This window comes from Centropristis striata, chromosome 7 (assembly GCF_030273125.1).
Source record: "Centropristis striata isolate RG_2023a ecotype Rhode Island chromosome 7, C.striata_1.0, whole genome shotgun sequence".
Taxonomy (NCBI): domain Eukaryota; kingdom Metazoa; phylum Chordata; class Actinopteri; order Perciformes; family Serranidae; genus Centropristis; species Centropristis striata.
In genome coordinates, this window is record NC_081523.1 from 11152094 (window position 1) to 11171897 (window position 19804).

General features: G+C 38.0%; 2 protein-coding genes across 3 annotated transcripts; one reads left to right on the forward strand and one right to left on the reverse strand.

The window, feature by feature from the left end:
* Positions 1-386: 386 nt before the first annotated feature.
* Positions 387-4525, forward strand: kctd10 (potassium channel tetramerization domain containing 10). Of its 2 annotated transcripts, none has more exons than XM_059336512.1 (7): positions 387-490; positions 1466-1679; positions 1783-1952; positions 2249-2335; positions 2451-2503; positions 2948-3143; positions 3251-4525. In XM_059336512.1, exons 1-7 carry the CDS (start codon positions 488-490, stop codon positions 3467-3469), a joined length of 942 nt encoding a protein of 313 aa, XP_059192495.1. In that variant the 5' UTR covers positions 387-487; the 3' UTR covers positions 3470-4525. The 2 variants fall into 2 exon arrangements, with proteins under 2 accessions (XP_059192495.1, XP_059192496.1); XM_059336513.1 differs by lacking the exon at positions 387-490 and adding an exon at positions 585-870.
* A 990-nt stretch (positions 4526-5515) lies between these two features.
* Positions 5516-16977, reverse strand: myo1ha (myosin IHa). Its single transcript, XM_059336511.1, has 31 exons — positions 16849-16977; positions 16658-16773; positions 16382-16580; positions 16206-16286; positions 15514-15693; positions 15318-15416; positions 15054-15170; positions 14889-14960; positions 14665-14784; positions 14518-14585; positions 14252-14357; positions 14061-14141; positions 13883-13974; positions 13029-13123; positions 12884-12930; positions 12496-12576; positions 11200-11305; positions 10798-10915; positions 10563-10676; positions 10407-10483; positions 10257-10325; positions 10092-10176; positions 9840-10002; positions 8078-8161; positions 7906-7999; positions 7775-7830; positions 7560-7695; positions 7406-7476; positions 5829-5926; positions 5652-5751; positions 5516-5542 (listed from the first exon to the last, which is right to left on the reverse strand). Exons 1-31 carry the CDS (start codon positions 16969-16971, stop codon positions 5516-5518), a joined length of 3075 nt encoding a protein of 1024 aa, XP_059192494.1. The 5' UTR covers positions 16972-16977.
* Positions 16978-19804: the final 2827 nt, after the last annotated feature.

Genomic DNA, 19804 nt, shown 5'->3' on the forward strand with positions numbered 1-19804 from the left:
TTAAACGCAGTGCAGATGTTGGCAGTCTTCACAGCTTTTTTGTTTTGCAGACAGGTGAGAGTTGAGATATACTGTTCAAACTCTGATTTCAACAAAAATAAATGTGTTTTTTTAAATATGTGTATGTGGTATTTGGCAAAAAGAAAAATTAAATGTATAAGAAAATATGCATTATCATCCTTCTTTTTGTGATCAAAACAGCAAAATATGACTATTATATATGAATATTTATGACGCAAAGTAAAACCAGTGAAAATATTTGTGTTAACAAACAAGGTAATGTCCTTCCATAGTTTGTATGTGAATTCACAAGACCAAAATAAATGTGAGATAGTTTCAGGTTTCAGGGGTAATGTTAGTGTCTCTTTAAACAGAACAGAGGAACGTTGACGTCATCTTTATAACTGCGCAGCGTTCGACCGGAAGGAAGTGGGCGTTAGCTGACTGACGTTAGCAAGCTACAGTTATAAAGTCAGCTACGGGTTCTATGGTAAATATACTCGTGTTTTTTCATCACAAATCAATTACAAACACGCCGCTAATGTTATGTATAGAACGTTGTTTTAATAGCCATGGTCATAATAAGTGTGTATGTTGCCATATTTGTGACAATATAGGTAACTTTAGTTAATGCTAACTAACTAGCCAGCTAGCTCATTAGCGGCGATGGCTGAAATCAAATTACTACTCACTCGATTGAGGGATGCGGTTCGCCTTTACCCGACACAGGGAAAAGCCGTGAATCGTCGGACAAACGCGATAACGCTTATTATTTGCGATTGGAAAAAGGATAGCAGTCTGTTTGGCTGTCTTTGAATTGTCTCTGCCGTGTTTCAACATTAGCTTATCATGGCAGTCTGACTATAAACGGTAACGAAAAGATAAATTTCTCCTAAAACCGTAATTAAATATTGGTAATGCACGTCTTTAATTCAAGTAATGCACGTCTTTAATTCAATTAAAAAGAAGGTTGTATTATATTTATATTGTACGTAACAGAAACCCCTTTGTAGTAATACCACAATTACGTCAGCCTTTATGACTTTTATTCAGTCTCTGAATGTCCTGCTAAAGCTATAAAGAGTCCAGGCGGAGTCAAATTAAATGCACTGTATGAGTCACAACATTTATAAGTCATTTTGCATCTTAAATGATCAGAGTGGTGATAATTTTTACTTTTCTTAGAACAATACCAAAAATGAATTCACCTTTCTAACTTCATACCAGAAGCATAATATAGCTTATTCCTCTGAGCCATGGACCTCTATTGTTGTCTAAAAATGTATAACATGTCCCTTTATCACAATGAACATGGACACAATTATTAAGGGTCCGTCTCGCAAACACTGCTCTGTTATACATTTTTGTGTGAATATTTTTAAATGAAACTGTACTTGTGGTCTGACTTAAAATAATTACAACTGTGCTTGTATGTGTCACTGTATTTTACCTTGTTGTGTCTCAGGAAGAGATGTCAGGAGAGAGTGTGGTGAGCTCGGCAGTGCCGGCAGCTACAACCCGGACTACATCCTTCAAGGGCTCCAGCCCCAGCTCTAAATATGTGAAGTTAAATGTGGGTGGGGCACTGTACTACACTACAATGCAGACACTAACAAAACAGGACACAATGCTCAAAGCGATGTTCAGTGGCAGGATGGAGGTCCTCACAGACAGCGAAGGTGAGCTGTTAGTGAAAGTGTTTAAATTATATGCAGGGTTTATATTTCAGCCCTGTGCTGGCCGTGATCTACTCACTAATGATTCACCATTTCCTATCCATAGGCTGGATCTTGATTGATCGCTGTGGGAAACATTTTGGAACAATCCTTAACTACCTTAGAGACGGGGCAGTGCCGCTCCCAGACAGTCGACGGGAAACCGAGGAACTGCTCGCTGAGGCCAAGTATTACCTTGTCCAAGGCCTAGCCGATGAATGCACAGCTGCTCTGCAGGTACCATCACCACGGAGTGCTATGTTGATACTTTATCTATCAGTGAAAAACGTATACTTTCTATTGTGGGTTTTTTTTCAACTACTATGAGGGACATACAATCTGTATAAAAATAATTTGACACTGATTTGCTCAAAAACACAGAGCCTTAGTTATAGTTGGGGTGGGTGGGTTGCACATCGTTTACTCTCTTTGCTACTCTGTTCCACCAGGTGGCATCCTTCCTCTTGTTATATACTCAATGTCCAGTTTTGCAGGTAGAACTTTTTTTAATGGGATTTGTTTTTGTCCTCCAGAACAAAGAAACCTATGAACCCCTTTGTAAAGTGCCTCTGATGACATCATCTAAGGAAGAGCAGAAGCTTATTGCAACCTCAAATAAGGTAGGTTATGTTTGTTTGATTTTTTTTACATAATGTCCTGTATTCCAACATTTAATACCAAGAAACAGTGTCCTTTAGATTTTTCTTTTAAATACAAACTCCTGTATCTTCACAGCCTACTGTCAAACTGCTGTATAATCGAAGCAACAACAAATATTCATATACCAGGTGAGTCTTCTTCAACTGATATCAGGTGCTACCATGTCTAATTAAAGGACCAGTATGTAGGATTAAGGAGGATATATTGACAGAAATGGTGCATAATATTCATAATAATGTATGTATTATTACTCATTCATATATACATGCAGAACACGTCCTCTTCCAACTAGACCACCATGTTACGGCGCCATATCTAAAGTAGCCCAGAATAGACAAACCAAACTCAGGCTCCAGAGAGGCCCTTTTCTGTTTTTATGTTACCTGAAGGCCACCATTTGTTTTACTATATGCTTGTAAAGGGAGGTATGAGCGGTATTCAGGTGTTTGCAACCTCACTGCTAGATGCCACTAAATTCGACACACTGCTCCCTCAGAGAAGGAACGTACTGTGGTGAAAGTTGTCTTAGTAAATTACCGTCCCGTAACACTTTTTCTTTTTTTCCCTGTCAGCAATTCTGATGACAACATGCTGAAAAATATTGAGCTGTTTGACAAGCTGTCATTGCGGTTCAACGGTCGGGTGCTTTTCATCAAAGATGTGATTGGGGATGAGATCTGTTGTTGGTCATTTTATGGCCAAGGACGTAAAATTGCTGAAGTGTGCTGCACCTCCATTGTTTACGCCACAGAAAAGAAGCAGACAAAGGTATGTTTTCGTAATATGGCCAATCTGAAAGTTTCTGTGCTCTTTTGTAAGCATGAAGCTAAAGTTTGTCTATAATATCTATAATCTCGTGTAACTCTTTCTGCTAGGTTGAGTTCCCTGAGGCACGAATCTATGAGGAAACCCTCAACATCCTCCTGTATGAGTCCCATGATGGGAGGGGTCCAGACAACGCCCTGCTGGAGGCAACAGGGGGCGCTGCAGGGCGATCTCATCATCTGGATGAAGACGAGGAGCGAGAACGAATTGAGCGAGTTCGTAGGATTCATATCAAACGACCCGATGACCGCACACACCACCACCAGTGACCTTTCTCTTTCGACCCGTCAGCCTGTGTCTCTGACCCTGGACAGTCTTTGCACCACGCTTGTGCCTTACATCACCCAGCGCCTCTTTGTCTTACTTCCACTCTTATTTTTACCAGCTTTTTATCCAGGAGACTACTATGAGATGAGTGTCATACAACAGTGTGTAGTGGTGAAGTGATTGTGTTTGTTTGAGTTTCATCTTCGTTATGTGGTCTGACAGGCTGTAGTGTTTTGTTCTCTGTGTGTTCGTTTTGATTACTTGTATCACTGTTTTCAGTTAGTGTGCAGAAGCTCAAAGACATGGTGACCAGTTTTACCCGAGTGTGTGAAAACAAAAAGTTAAAGTATTGTTGGTATACATCTGTTGTTGAAGGTCCTAACTACATTGCATCCAGGAGAACAAGAGTTATATCATGTAAGCGGCTAAAGATTATGCACATTATTTTCGCTTCTCCTTACCATAGTTCTGACGGGTCCACTGTAAGGTCAACAGAGGATTAACCAGGTGTTGTACACGATGGGGCCACATGGCGGCACTATTTTACCCTTAGATGTTACCAAGGCTATTTTGTAGCCTGCAGATAGTAGGAGTTACTTTTTAAAAATGTATTAATTTTTGATACAGGTAAGATTACACAGGTGGATGCAACTTTTCACTGTAGTGCTTCTGCCACATTTAGTTTTAACATTTATGCATTTTCCCTTCACTCCACTAAATGATGATTATTTTCAGTGGAGGGAACCTGAGCTGTGACCTGAGGTGTTAAATGTACTGGGGTGATTGAATGATGGATGCTGAGGTTGAAGTGAATGACTGTAACCAGAGATCTCCCTGGCAGGAAGGGAATCCTGTCTACAAGCTTTTAACAGGGAGAGAAATTAGACCTGTCCTTCATCGCCACATTCATCAGAGAATGTACGGTTTGCACACACAGTAGTTTAGTTGAAATATGTCTAACAATCACAGTACTTGTAGGTCTGTTGTACAGAAGTGAACATATATGTATGTTTTATATTTATACATACTTTATCACAAATAAATTTCTACAAACATTTTTATCTGTTTTTAATTCACATATTGCCATTATCAGTGAACATAGAAAATTATCAAACATATGGCTTCAGTTGGAGAATCAGAATTACACAATCATTGAAGCAGTTTGAGTAATGTGTATCGTACATTAATATCAAGTATTGGATGTTATTTACAGTACAATGTCAGGCTTTGCTTTGAACTCTCAGAAACAGAATGGTGTTAAAACTTTAACCTCATGAAAGTTTAAACCTTGTGCATCCCTTAGAAAAAACAACTCTGATGAACTGCCATAAAATTGTTATTTTTTACTTTCACTGAGTTAAATCTTTTTACCACCTTCAGTCCTGACCACATCTACCAAATATTCATTATTTTGGAGAATTTTAACCTTTAAAATGCCCATTTACTTAGTTAATGTCACTAAAATTAAATTATTTTCAGTCTACTATTCAATTTTTGTGCTGTGTCAGATTAAATTTGTGTTACCCAAAAGGACAAAAATGTCCCCTTCCTCAAACTGTTATAAAATACTATATATTATTATTTTTTGAATTGTTACGCAGGGCTCTCAAAAGTGTGATATAATAGAGTGCATGATTTTATACTCTAAAGGTGTGGGGGGATCAAATTGTGATTTTAATGGGTCGAAATAGGGACATTTTGTCCTTTAGGGTCTGAGTGTATGTATTATGGCTACACAGTTTACTGTAGACTTCCAACAATTAAAATATAACCTCAAACCCTTGCCAATATTTATGCCATATGCATTAACAGCAAAAATGATTGAAAAATTAAAAACGTAAAAAGCCAAAAGTGTGGAAAAACTAAATTCATCATTGATTTATATGTATAGTTAAGACCTGTATTGCTGTACATTACAACAAAGCCAGCTCATCGTGGGTTAAAGTGCTTCTGGTCAGGTGTGTTTCCTGTAGACATGCTGATCTCCCCTTAGGGGTCTCCTGATTAAATATGCAGGGGCTTCTTGTGTGTCGTCTCAACCCCACACGTTACCGTGTCCGAGCCCGAGTGGTCACCTGCAGAGACAAACAGCTTGATTCATGTTGTATCCTTTAGTCTGCAGATTCATTAAGGAGCAGAGCATCATATAACACACACTCCTCATCATAACAGCCGTCATCTCACCACCATGAGGTGTCCGTTCTTGGCCTTGTATACCATGGGTTCCTGTCCTGTGGTGAAGTCCACCGCGCTCTCTTTACCTGCCTGGATTTCAATCTTGATGCTGAGAATCGATATACAATTGTTTTAGATTTAAGCACATATCAAACCTCTGGGATTCTTTGGTAAATAAACACTCACCTGCCCTGAATCACTTTGATTGCATTCTGTTTGTTAGCAATGACACTAAGTTTGGTCAGAAACTCAAACAAGTGGTCACACTGCATTACAAGGTCCCCCTAAAACAATCACAGAATAATACAATCAGACAAATGGACAACTTCTACCTGACAATCTTTAGTGTAAATGAGCCATATGATTAAACAATTTAACCAACATTGTTTGTGAGTTTAATACAGGCAGTTGTGATAAGCCCAAATACTGTATTTCATGCATGTTTGGTGCACTGGTGGAATGTAATTACTTAAGTCCAATTTAGAAGTACTTTATTTCAGCATTTACATTTTGTGCTAATTAGTAGTTATACTCCAATTATATTTATTTCACAGCTACAGTTACTAGTTACTTTTGAGATTTATATTTTATATTTAAAACATTTGCTAATCTTTATATAATAACATTAAAAATCTGTTATTACAGATTAGCTCTAAAGTAATATCCAAAATTGTTAAGATTAGCTTTTATTAGCATCTTTAAAAGGTTGGCAGTAAACTAGTTTAAGTACTCCAATAATTTCTGAAAATATAACTATAAATGGGTACAGTTTAAATAATGAGTAGGCTATATTTACTTTGATACTTGATATTACTTTGCTGACAATACTTGGTAAGATTTTGAATGCAGGACTTTTACTTGTAATGAAGTATCTAAATTGACCGTTCGCAAAGCTCCGCCCCCTTAGTTACTGTTGATATGCCCATCAAAAAATAAAATAGGTTCATAATGACCTGTTATGTTCATTGATATATACATTACAGGCATGTACATTACCTTTTTTGGTTATAGCACTGGTGAGGTGGATAGTTTTGTAGCACAATCCACAAAATCTCTATCATTGGTATGTAGGCCTAACTATAGTTACAAACACCTCATCTGTAGGCTACACTCTAGAAAACGAAGACCTTGTATTGATACTTTTCCTTCAGTAAAAGATCTCAGTACTTCTTCCACTCGCATGTCGTCACACTGTTAAAATAAGTTGATCAGATCATGTGATTTTATGTCAAGTGTGTGACTTAAGCGGATTTATTATGCCTAAGTCAAAATAAAATGTGACTTAGGCAATTTTTTGAACACGCCTTTGTGACTTAAGCAAGATATGGTAACACTTTATTTTGAAGGTGTCTACATAAGAGTGACATGAGCGTGTCATAAACATGACATGAGATGTGTCATGAACATTAATGACACTTTGAAGTAACATTAATACTCATGATACTTGTCATGTCATGTTTCTGACAGGCTTGTGTGACTCTTATGTAGACACCTTCAAATTAAAGTGTTACCATATCTTGCTTAAGTCACAAAGGCATGTTCAAAAAATTGCCTAAGTCATTTATTTCTCTTAAGTTACATACTTTACACACAGTGTTATTACTATGCCAATAGCCATCCTTTGTTATATCCTTTTTGAGTGAAATGATCAATAAATGTCATATGTTACACTTTTGGTGAAGTTTTTTGTGTTTCCTGCAAAACTTGAAAAAATGAGTTAGGCGATTGTTTTAACAGGGTGACGATGTTATAAATCCACATACCTTCTGTTTCGGGTCCTCACATGTGATGTGGAATATAATGATGCCATCAGTCAAGTTACTGACTGAAATACCTGCAGTGAGTGAATGACAGACACTTATAGCCAAAATGAAAACAAACCTTACAGTGAAATATATATAACCACATTGCTCCGACCTTTGAGAGAGGTGTACAGCACTCTCTGTTTGATCTTGGCTTCGTCTATCACGTAGGCAGCTGTCTGGGTGAGGATGAGCTGTCGTGGCCTCGGCTTAAAACCATTTCTATCATATTTAATTACCGGGACACTGTACTAAAAATAAGAAGAGCACAACACAGTGACTTGATGTGATTAGTGTGTTTCCTCCGGGTGTATAATGACATTTTATTACCTTAATGTGCTCATTGCGAATCATCTGGAGGACCCTCATGTTTATGTCTTGTTCACCTGGAAAAAAATAAAAAATGTAAAAAGTGATAATAAAAAAAAAAAGATTTTAATGTGAATGTGTCTGCTACTTACTGATTCTGGTGTCCACAAAAGGTTGAGCAACACTCTGAGGGTAACTGTCCTTTTTGCCCTTGAAGATGGAGCTGGTAAGAAACTTCAGCTGAAACTGAAGAGACAAAAAAATATAAAGTTGATCGCTTCAAAAAAGACATTGTGATGTTGCAGTCTTATATATGTGTGTTACCTGAGCTTTTTTCTGGGGTGTGATTCCTCTCACGTATTTCCGCACCATCAGACGGTAGTGAAGCTTACGAAGCAGCTCTGATGTCTGACAAGAACAGAAGGTAACACTTTCAGATAGCAAACAGTAAAGTGTGCATGTTCACCATTAACTCGCTGCATATTAGCAGCATATTTACTCTTAAAAAGTCATTATAAAAAAAACCCTAATTATTACAGTATTCTGCATGACGATATTCTACAGCTAAAAGGTCATTAACTGAGTTTTACCTTACTAACCTGATAATTATAATCAGGGCTTATTGATGATTAAAAAAAGGAAGTTGTTGTGTATGAATTATCTTAATATGCTTTGCTCAAGATGGGCCTTGTAAGTCAATAGAACGACAAGAATATTAACTCTCCCTTACCACTTAATAATTATGGCTTATTCTTGTGTGGGAAAAAAAATCACAAAACTACAAGTAGGCTATTTATATTGTCCAAATTACGAATGGGTTAATAAATGTTAAATTACTAGTGACGATTATGAGCAAGACATCTCTTTAATATGAGGAAGATATTCTGAGTTACAGTAGAAAGGCTTAATCAAGAGTTATTTGGACTCTATTAACACTTACAGTTTTTATTTTGTTATATAATAGGCCGTATTTATTAAGAGTAATTATGAAAGAATGACTATTCTTTAGGTACTACCAGCTGATAAGGTCCATAAGCATATTGTCTCATGTAGTTATTTACTTACTACTGTAAGGTTCAGATATTACAATAATTATTGTGAGCTGTGTTAAGTGATTAAAATATATTTAAAATGTATAAGTAGCTAACCATTTACAGATTATTATTTTCATAATCATTATTCACATATATAGATGTTTTATTATATATATTTGCACACGTACCAGCAGTCACAGTTACCTGTGGAATCAGATTTTCTGATTCTGTTGCTTTTACCTCATTCTAAGTCCTGCTGGTTCTGATTGGTTAATAGACTGACATGTGATGGGAAACAAGGAGGTTGTGGGGTTGTTGTAAAACTGTCTGAGTGCTGCTGACTAACGATATCTGTCTCCATCCTACAATCTCATTTTATAGAGTGATCTAACCACCATACACTCACGTTACACTACCAATAAGCAGTAATTAGGAGGTTATTGAGGTAAAAACTCTTAGTTAATTGCCTATTAGTTGTAGAATATAGTCATGCAGAATAAGGCATTAATAAGTGCTTTATAATGAATAATAAAGCATCAATATGCTACTAATATGCATGCTAATAAGAAACTAGTTGATGTTGAATATGTGTGCCTTAATATGAAGTGTAACAGAAAACAAACCAGTCACGCTTTATATTAAGGTCCTTGTAATAACCATTAATTAACAAGTAATAAGGCCCTTGTAAGTCCTTACAAGATGCTTATAAACATTATTGTGTGTTTATAAGCTTATATAAGTGTTGATAATGGCATTACAAACACCCATGACCCACCCATTATGTCTTTGCCATGCCTTTATTAATCTTATTTTGTTTGCTTATTGATATTAAAATATACTTTATTGCTCATCTATTATAAGTTAACTATAAGTTAACTATGCTTTTTGCAACTACCGGATATTAAGTGAGAACAATGCCTTATTACTTGTTAATTAATGGTTATTAAGGACCTTATTATAAAGCGTTACCAATAAACCTACAAACATGAGTCAAGATAAATGTAAAGCTTGTGTGTATTCAGTTGATCACCACAGTTGGGGAGTGTTTGTACCTCTGTCAGCACAGCTGGGGGGGTTTGCCAGGTGGTTTTATCCAAAACGGTCTTTGGCAGGTTTGCTTTGAGCCTGTTCAAGTAATTTTGTCTCACAAAGGCCAGGTACTCCGAGTTATCTGTGTTTTTCGCTTGCCCTCTGGTCATGTAACCTTTGATGAATCTAAAAATGAGTGTACAGTATTTTATCAGTGAAAATGTGACAGTAGGCTCTAGAGGAGCTGTGTCATGATGTTTCATCTTCTTTCTCACTTCTTGATGACTTTTACAGCCCAGGCTCTCTTTTCTCTCTCCTTCCTCGCCTGCACTCCTCTCCAACACGTTTCAATCTTAGTGGCTGAGGATATAAAAATATTACAGAAGATGTGTAATCTTTCTTTACTCACATAACAGAACATTGTGCATTGTGGCATTTACCAGCTTCTTTCTGTTTTCTGAATTCTCCCTTTGCTCTGTATCCTTTGTATTTGGCCTGGAGCCTCGTTGCTGCAGATTTAAACCATGATATTAAATCATTGTGCAACTAGGGACGACTAAATAATCATTTGACATTAGATTTGCTCTCACCCAGTTCATGTTTACATCTCTCATAAGCATCTTCTGTGGCATAAAGTGTCCTTGGATGGCGGATGAATATTTTGGTGCTATAACAAAGAAAATATTTCAGATTACTTCTTGCTTAAAGTGGGTTTGCTTGGTTGTATTTAGGAGGTGTGTCCTCACCGTCCCATTTTGTACTCATCCGGCAAGTAGCCCAGATGTTGAACCAGCACCTCCACCCCATCAGCGGGCAGTCCTCTCCAGTGAGGCCAGGTGGCCGGGCACAGGGGTTTATATCTGCAACATGCAGCAAACAACCCACTCAGCATGTTTTAAATGCACTGAAGAGTATATACTTAAACTGTAGGGGTTCATTTAAAAATCAAGCATCAGGTCAAAGCTCTGTGGTCCTTCATACCTCTTCAAGAAGACCTCATATTTGCGTCTGTAAGCAAAACCAGCTCGTCTGACTCTGAGGTGCTCCATCAGGCCGAGGTACTTCACTTGGTGTCTGATCAGAGCTTCGTCAAACTGACCTTTGTGAGAAAGATGAGAATCTAATTTCCGTCCTGTTATCAAACTAGTTTCATGCACCTTTTTTTTTTTTTTTTTTTTAAGATTATTTTTTGGGCATTTTTTTGTTTTATTGAAAGTGATAGATTGAAAGGGGGTGATAGAGGGGAAGACATGCGGCAAAGGGAGCTCAGGCTGGATTCGAACCCAACTCCGCCGCAGCAAGGACTCAGCCTACATGGTAAGCGCTCTACCAGTGTGAGCCACCGGGACGCCTGTTTCATGCACCTTTGATAAATTCAAGTACCTTGCTGCTTGGTCTCGTTGGATTTGAGGCAGCGAATGTACCAGGCCTCTTTAGCCATGAGGATCTCTGTCAGCTTCAGCAGGCTGCTCTTAAACTGGGTCGCCACCTACAGACACAATACGATGGACATAATCCCCAACAGTTCATCTGTCACAAACATATGGCTGAAAGATGACACAGTCAGACTGTCAGTGACAGAGAAAAAATGTCTTTGTCTTAGTGGTCACTATGTCTAGACCACTTACTGATTTGTTTCTTCTCATTTGTAATCTCATGCAGGAGGTGATATACTAACAAATGTCCTTATTTTTGTTCGTATCCACAAGCTGCTCTAATTTTGCTAGTATCCACTGATTTCTGAGATTCACCAATGTTATTTTATTTTTGCTCATATCTTAGGTAAGACACAATTTTAGTGGTCGAGAGCACTCATGGGTTTTATCATTGATGTTTTTGTGGGATAGAGAGATTCATCATTCAGCACAGCTGGTAACAGCAGATTTAACAACATTCAATGCTTCTGGAATTAGCTTCTCTTATTTTTTCCATTAACAGAGAATTAAGAGAAAATACAATGTCAAATTTAAGAGAATGGCGCTGCATGAGGCCCCATTGTGTGTCATTTATGTGGATAATAAGTTCTTCATGGGAAAATGGGTCCCAGATTGCATTATGTGAGCTCACAGGTATAAGTGGAGCAGTCTTTTTTCTTGTAGGTTGAAATGTTGCATGAGTACAACTTATTTTGAGTGCTTACAAAAAACATGGGTAACACTTTATATTAAGGTCCTTGTAATAACCATTAATTAACAAGTAATAAGGCCCTTGTAAGTCCTTACAAGATGCTTATTAACTTTTATTATTATTATGTATTAAATTATTGTGTGTTTATAAGCTTATATAAGTGTTAATAATGGCATTACAAACACCCATGACCCACCCATTATGTCTTTGCCATGCCTTTTTTAATCTTATTTTGTTTGCTTATTGATATTAAAATATACTTTATTGCTCATCTATTATAAGTTAACTATAAGTTAACTATGCTTTTTGCAACTACCGGATCTAAAGCGAGAACAATGCCTTATTACTTGTTAATTAATGGTTATTAAGGACCTTATTATAAAGCGTTACCAAAACATGGTTTTCAATCTAGATAATACCCAGAAAACAAATGCTTATACATATATGAATGCTTGTAATTGAGAGCCGCAGCACAATATTGCTGGTAATATATAACATCATCTTCATTAATGAGTTGGAGGAAGTGGATGGTTCAACATGGTGAGCACTCACTGTTTCTGGTCTTCGCCTGCTGTCTGTATCCATGGTGGAGAAACACTCTCTGACTATGGCGTTTTTAGACTGACAAAGCAGCTATGAGAAGGTGAAATAACACAGAGAGATTTCAACACACCAATTTCCTAAAATGTGTAATACTTAAACATTGTTTGTATCATTTACAGCAGCAGAAACTAAAGTTGATTATACTTTTTAACTAATAACATGGCCCTTCTTGAAAAAAAAGAAATAAGAGTGCCCTGATGTTAGCAAGGCTATCACGAAAAAGTATTGGAATATAGGTCTACATTAATGTTACTAATTGAGGTGCTATCTGAAAGAGTTCCCTCCACAGAGTCATTTCTTGCCTCACATAATATGAAATGTTAATTTGCAGACTTACATCTTTTATGTTTCTGTATAAAAGGTCGTTATTTTTGTCCAGGAAACCTAGAATGTCACAAAAAAAGTCTGTTAGTCAGTTTGAAAAGAAATATAAAAGGTTTAGATGTTTGAGTAACAGGGCCTGACATTTCGGTTTCTTTTACCCACAACGCAGTAGGTGACCTCCCCGGCATAATGCAAGAGACGGAAATCTCCCCTCTCAAGAGTCTTACGTGTCATTTTGTCAGCCAGTTTGTGCCTGCAGTCAAAGAGGTGGAGAGAGACAGAGGGATGAAGAGCGAGAGGCTTTACGGACCAATCCTAATCCTTCATCTCTATCGGCTCACTGTCGGCTCACTCACAACACACCGGTCAGCACAACGTCTGATGAATGGGGTTACACTTAAGTGCTGAGGAGAAGTTTTGAATTAAACAAAATCACTTAGCTGGAGTTTGTATTTAATTAAAACAAATGGTTCATAACCAAATGTGGTCTTTAATTGATCTTGAAGCCTTCCTACTTGGGAGGTTTAATTAAATTAAATTCAACTTTATTTGTAGAGCGCATTTCATGCACAAGGCAGACTCAATGTGCTTCACAATGTATATACATAATTACAGTTAAAAAACAAAACAAAACACAGAAAAACAAACAAATTAATTATTAATCATTAATTAAAATTAACTAATTAAAAAAAACAATTACAAATTAATTGAAGAGTGCAGGTAGACAAGCTATGCCATATTCACCACATATACACTTACTTACTCACACATGTGCACCCACTCCCACAACCACACATGCACACACACAGTTCAACTGAATGCTGTTAAGATAGGTTTTTAATCTGTTTTTAAAAATGGCTACTGATATGGCATGTTTAACTTTGTCAGGCAGGGTGTTCCACTTTCGCTTGGCATACATTTTACATCTTCTGTGTGTATGGGGGACAACAATTTTAAAATGATAGGGCAAAGGGTCCAGGTTGTAAATAATAGAAGTTCCTTTTTAACTCACGTAACAAAGTGAGGGTGATTTCCCATCTTATCCTCCAGTCTCTCCAGGAAGGTGAGATCTGTGGCATCTCCTGGCCTGAGACACTCTTCATCCTGCAGGATTATCATCATCAGCACATGATAATATGTCAGCTTCAGTGTTGCCACTTCTATACACTTCTATTCCAGTAAATACACACCAGTATTGATATGATCCCTCTGTGTTTCTCCTCAACCAGGTCACAGATGATCTTATTGTTGAAGAACTGAACCGGCTCCCACTGCAGGAAAAAATAATTTAAAAAAAAAAGTTTGTGAATGGAAATCCATTCAAGGCCAGTCAAACTCCAAACATGCTCTGTCATTGTTTCATTATCCCTCCCAGGTTTACCTCGATATCTTCTGCTTCATATTCTTCCTGCTCAGCCTTGAGTGTCAACTGGATAAAAAGCTGCTGCAGTTTTTCGTTGCAGTAGTTTATACAGAACTGCTCAAAACTGAGAAAATGGGTCATGATAATCAGCACATTATCACTCATACATTTGCAGTTTTCTCAATGTCTTTCATGAAGTTTTCCATGCCGATTTCAGCAGTTTTTGGTTAAAAAAACGCTATAAAACTGGCTTAATCATCATCAAATACAATATTTCTGCCTACCTGTTTACATAGAAAACCTCAAATCCATATATGTCCAAAAGTCCTATTACAGTCTTTCTTGAAGGATCCTGGTGAATTTAAAAAAGAGGATTATGTCAGTATACTCATCTGCAGAATTTGTAATTCGTCTCACACTCTTCTCCTCACCTTGTTCTCCATGGACTCATTGATCTTATTGACCAGCCAGGTGAAGGTCTGTCCATAAATGGCTTTGGCCAGAGCATCTCTGGCATAGATGGCATGATCGATTGTGAATGGGCTGAGGACCTTTTACAGTGAGACAAAATCATAGCTAAAACACTACACAAAATGTTTAAATGAAATACAAGCTTATCATAAATGAGACTAAAGGACATTTAATGAGCATGCACCTGATCTCTGTGGGCTTCAATCTTCCTGTAGGTGAGTCCCTCTTGGAGTCTGTTAGCATCAACTCCTAGCAGCTGCAAGGGGAAATAATAGTGAAAATGTGTGTGTTCCCTGACTTTTTGTAATAATCCTGGCTATCCAAAGACTTTTTATATGTATTTTCTTACATTTGAGACCCAACGCAGCTCTGCATTGTTGTTGTTTAGGAGGGCATGGCCTTTAATGTTAGAGTCAAACTCAACATTTCCCAAGTGGAGAACACTTGCAACGGTCCCAAACAAGTGCTGCACAGAGTAAAAATCATTATCACAGGTATTTTGATCAATATTGAGATCATCATCAAACAGTGGGCTTTCTTGAATTAATATTTATTTTAAAATGAGATTAATAAATAATATACTGTATAGATAAATATACATTTAACAACTTACGGTAGTGTTAATCTCATCAATGTTGATGATTTGAAGTGCATTTTTGACAGTTTTCCAGTCATTTCTGTCATTAATGGAAGACACAATGGCACACTCTCCCTGTCAGAAACAGCAAACATATCAACAGTGTTAATATTATATATTAACACAAGTTTATAATTGTCCTATAAAAACAGGGTCACTGAGTGAAACATACTTGGGTTAGATATTTGTAATGCTGGCAGTCTCTCTCCAGACCCAGCTGGTGCAGTAGGTCCTCCTCTCCTCCCTCCACTAGCTGGTAGAAGATGTGGAAGTTTCTCTCCCCGTGATTCTGATGCACCACCCTCGACTTCTCCAGCAGGTAGTTCAGGATATGGCCTCCGACAGCATCTCCCTATGGGCATCATGATCCTAAAGACAGCAGCTCTACAACTTGCAGAAAAAACACAGCCTCTGGTCCAGTGGACAGATTTTTAAAAATTCTCTCAGGATAAAATATCTTCTTGAAAAGCTATTTTTTAGCGTTTTGAAGAAAAGGAAAGTTAACTTTCTTATGCTAAATTAAACACTCAATTGTTTAATACTTTCTTCAAAAAAGAATAACCTAATATCTCAAAATCATGACTTTCTCAAAAGCTAGTTACATACATTTACAATTTCATTCAATTCCATTCATTAATTTGAGACACTATTTTAAGATACTTATCATTATCTTTCAGAAACAAAGTTATTATTTTCTGTTACTAAGTCATTATTTTGAGATACTAAGTCATTATTTCAAGAAAATGTATTTTTGGACTGTAGTAAAATGGGATGCATAAGAGTAATGCTGATTTTAAAACGGGAGAATACACTTCAAGGACTTCTCATGAATATCTTTTTTCTTTCCTGCCCTTTGATTCCTACCTGGACGTCAAACTGAATATCCATATACTTCCCAAACCGACTAGAGTTGTCATTTTTCAGTGTTTTGGCATTGCCGAAAGCCTGTGGGGAAACACCATACCACACAGAATAATTAATCTTTGCACGAACCTGATGTTTGGTGTGTCATTACAATGTAACATAAGTAGCCATCAGACCTCGAGGACAGGGTTGGACATTAGCATTTTGTCCCTGACAGTGTTCAGCAGAGTGGTGCTCGGACAGCTCACAGCGTAATACTGCAGAATCTTCTTGGAGGCCTCTGTCTTCCCGGCTCCACTCTCTCCAGAGATGAGGATAAAGTGATTGTTGAACTCTGACAGCATGGTGTGGTAGGCGTTGTCTGCCAAGGCGTAGCTGAAGTAGAATTCAGAATATAAGAACACTTGACACAAGCACAAATATTTATAATTTCATACATTTTTTACACTTACATGTGCGGTGGAAGCTCAAAAAAGTTGACACCCATGTAGACTTCCATCTGATTCTTATTGTAGATATCCAGCTCTTTGTAGGGATTCACGGACACTAGCAATGTGCCAATGTAGGTCTAGAAGAATCATATCTACTGTAAAGATGCACATGCATTTGTTGACATATGGCATAAGTAATATCTGAGACTCACATAGATGAGATCTTTGCTGAAGCGTTTCTTGAGGTTGCTGAGGAATGCCGCCTCCGTGGTTTCGTCCAGCAGGACAAAATCCTGGATTCCAACGCGGTCCCTGGCAGTCAGGGCACCCTCCATGTCCAGCTGACCCTGTGCAACAAGTTAGGTGGGCAAATGCCAATGTCCTGGTGTTTAGCATTATAAGTTGAGGATTTATGTGCCCCATTACTCATTTGTACAGCAGATTTTATAAACCATACACTGCAAAAAAGCCAACTTGTATTTTTTGGCCTAAAACAGTGATTTAAGTTGGTAAAACTTGTAAATATGAATTACTGACATTTAGGGCAATAATGTAAGTTAGCACAACAGAGGAAGCCAGTTGTCTGCTCAAAAACAAGTTTGTGAGTCGTTGTTACTTATATCTTTAAGTTGGGGTTCAAAACAAGGGAAAATAGTTCTGCTAACTCTTATTTCTTTGTTGTGAAATGTGGGAAAGCGGTGAAATTCGGTCATTAGCAAAAACTAGCGGCTAACTGATGCTAGCGGCGCTGCTTGTTACAGCTACAAGAGTAGCCATTAGCGTATCAATGCTAGCTCAAAATTGTGGTCGCAACATTAGCTGACATTTCATAGCAGCGTTACAATCGTGCCAATTCAGCACATTGCAGAACTTAGCAGAAGTAAGGATTAAAAGTTATTACAAGGTAAAATTGTAAGTTAGTACAATTTACAGTTGAGTTAACAAAAATCTGAATTCAGAGTTGAGCAAACTCAAGAACAAAACTTAAAATATTTAGTTTAATTGTCCAACTTAAAATTTTATCGAAGTTTGTTGCCTTGAAATTTTGAGTTTACCCAACTTTTCTTTTTTTGCAGTGTACTCAAACATGTTGTTAGTGGCGCCATCTAGTGGCTGTAGTTATGAATAACTATCGAAAGTGAGTATAAAGAATGACAAAGTCAAACAAACACAGAACTTTGTGTTCCATGCGAAACCAAAGGTAAAAAATGTTATTTTAAGTAACATAACTTAACTTTCATGGACATCTTTACTTATGGACATCTATTTTACTGTTTTACCTATCTTATATTTTGCTCTGACCCTAGAGAAGTAGTTTTGTAGCTTATGTTGATCTTCTGCCACGAGAAGAGACACTAATTTTCTCCTGTGGGTTGTATTTGAGTGCAGGAACAAACAACATAAGTGGTCGTATGGTTTGGAGGATTGTTGGGATTTCTCTGCTTCTAAAACATATTACACATTCAGTACTTCACAGTACCTAATTAACAACTTTGTCTCTTTATTAGTTTGATTAATTCTAAACTTTAGAGGAAACAAACTGTGCCAAAGTAACAATAACTGGTGTAGCATATTTTATATGCATAACAATGATGTTCAAACTACTCAACCATGTATTTTGACAAATGCGGCTGGATGAATCAATGTTTGTATAAATGGCTCCATGGGGGACAACTGAGCTGAAAAAAAAGCACCAGAAAAAGCACAAACATGCTCCCTGTTAGTTCTATTGAAATAAGAGGTCTAGAGGTCTTATGTGTCTTTGAAGCAAAGCTCTGTGATTGTGCAGACGAACAGACAGAAGCTAATGATCGCTACACAGCACACAGGGACCTTGGCTGGCAGCCCGTAGTTCACTAGAGCTGACACACCAACCAAACACAACACACTGTGCAAATGGACTCGGGGAGCCCAAAACAGCGGCACATTTAAGAGGCATAGTGGGAAAAATTCCACCAATCTGTTTTGCATTCTCAGCACCAACACTTAGACCAAAGGTTTTCACAGCTTTTGTTGGTTTTGTATTTTTTCTCTCTCTCCTTTGGAAGCAGAAGTCCTTTGATTCTCAACTCTCTCTGTAAAAACATTAAAAAAGATAATCCATTGGATCTAATTGACACAAAGCCCTCCGTCCCCCCTCCTCCCCCTGCCTCTATCCTCCGCCTATGGCCCTCATTTCTTCTGAGAAAGGCCAAGTGTTTTTGTCCTGTAAATACCACGGAGCAGAGACAAAAAAGACGTCTTTAAAATGCAGTCTACAATCCATTACACATATTCCCCCTGCATATCCATTCAGTAATTATTCATTAGAAAACATTTAACGTCACAGTGAATTTCACACTAGGCAGTCGAAACACAATAGAGGAGATTTGGCCTATTTTGGGGTGAGGAGTTGGGGAGGGGTTGGCTGTACAGAGGAAGGGTGAAGGCGAAGGAGGGGGGAGGAGGGGAGCCGTATTTGTCTGATCTGAGAACCTCTGAAACGGGGCCGTCTTGAGACAACGGGACAGACTAAATAGTGCAGTAACGGTCTGTGCCCCGCTGCTTGCTGTGACACTCATTTAGTGTGCCCCGAGGGCGAACAATAGAGGCTTGTTCTTAGCAATCCTGTGCTGTAATTTGGACTTCATTACTTTGCTCACACGGGGCCCCATGGAAGGATAGAGGAGGCTAGTCAGATGAGAGTGTTTTTTTCCACCTGTCAGCCCTGCACCCCCAATGTTCTCACCCCTCTCCTCAACAATACCCCTCACCCCGTGTCCCCACCAATAACCCTCACCCGACCCCCTTCCCATACCACCACCCCCCCTCCCAGCCACCCACTTTAAGCCAATGAGACAGGTGAACAATATCATTGAAGGAACCCTTTTTTGGACGTCAGAATCAATCTGGCGATGTGATGGTAGTGGTGCTGCTGTGGGGTATCTGTGACACCCCCTTTCTTCATGGGAACAAACTTCTCTCAGGGCAGCACAAGCAGACAATATGCTAGGACAGCGTGACTTAGGGATCTGCCATACAGTATTACAAGTAATAACATGAACAGATAAGCTCCTGTCAAGAGGAGGATTAATGAATTCAGGGGTGATGATAATGCTAATGTTTCAGGTTTTCATTCTGTGCACTGACAGAATCTAAAGATTTGTTGTTTTCCATTCAGGTTTCCTT

Bases quoted from the DNA above. Each gene is read 5' to 3' on its own strand.
- myo1ha (XM_059336511.1), bottom strand. From the start codon at position 16,971: ATGGAGGGTGCCCTGACTGCCAGGGACCGCGTTGGAATCCAGGATTTT. The intron at 10,326-10,406 runs GTGAGAGCAAAT...TTAAATCTGCAG, and splicing joins GAGATGTAAACATGAACTGG to CAACGAGGCTCCAGGCCAAA. The intron at 7,696-7,774 runs GTAATAAAATGT...TCTTATTTTTAG, and splicing joins TTCGCAATGAGCACATTAAG to TACAGTGTCCCGGTAATTAA.
- kctd10 (XM_059336512.1), top strand. The intron at 1,953-2,248 runs GTACCATCACCA...TTTGTCCTCCAG, and splicing joins AATGCACAGCTGCTCTGCAG to AACAAAGAAACCTATGAACC. The intron at 2,504-2,947 runs GTGAGTCTTCTT...TTTCCCTGTCAG, and splicing joins AACAAATATTCATATACCAG to CAATTCTGATGACAACATGC.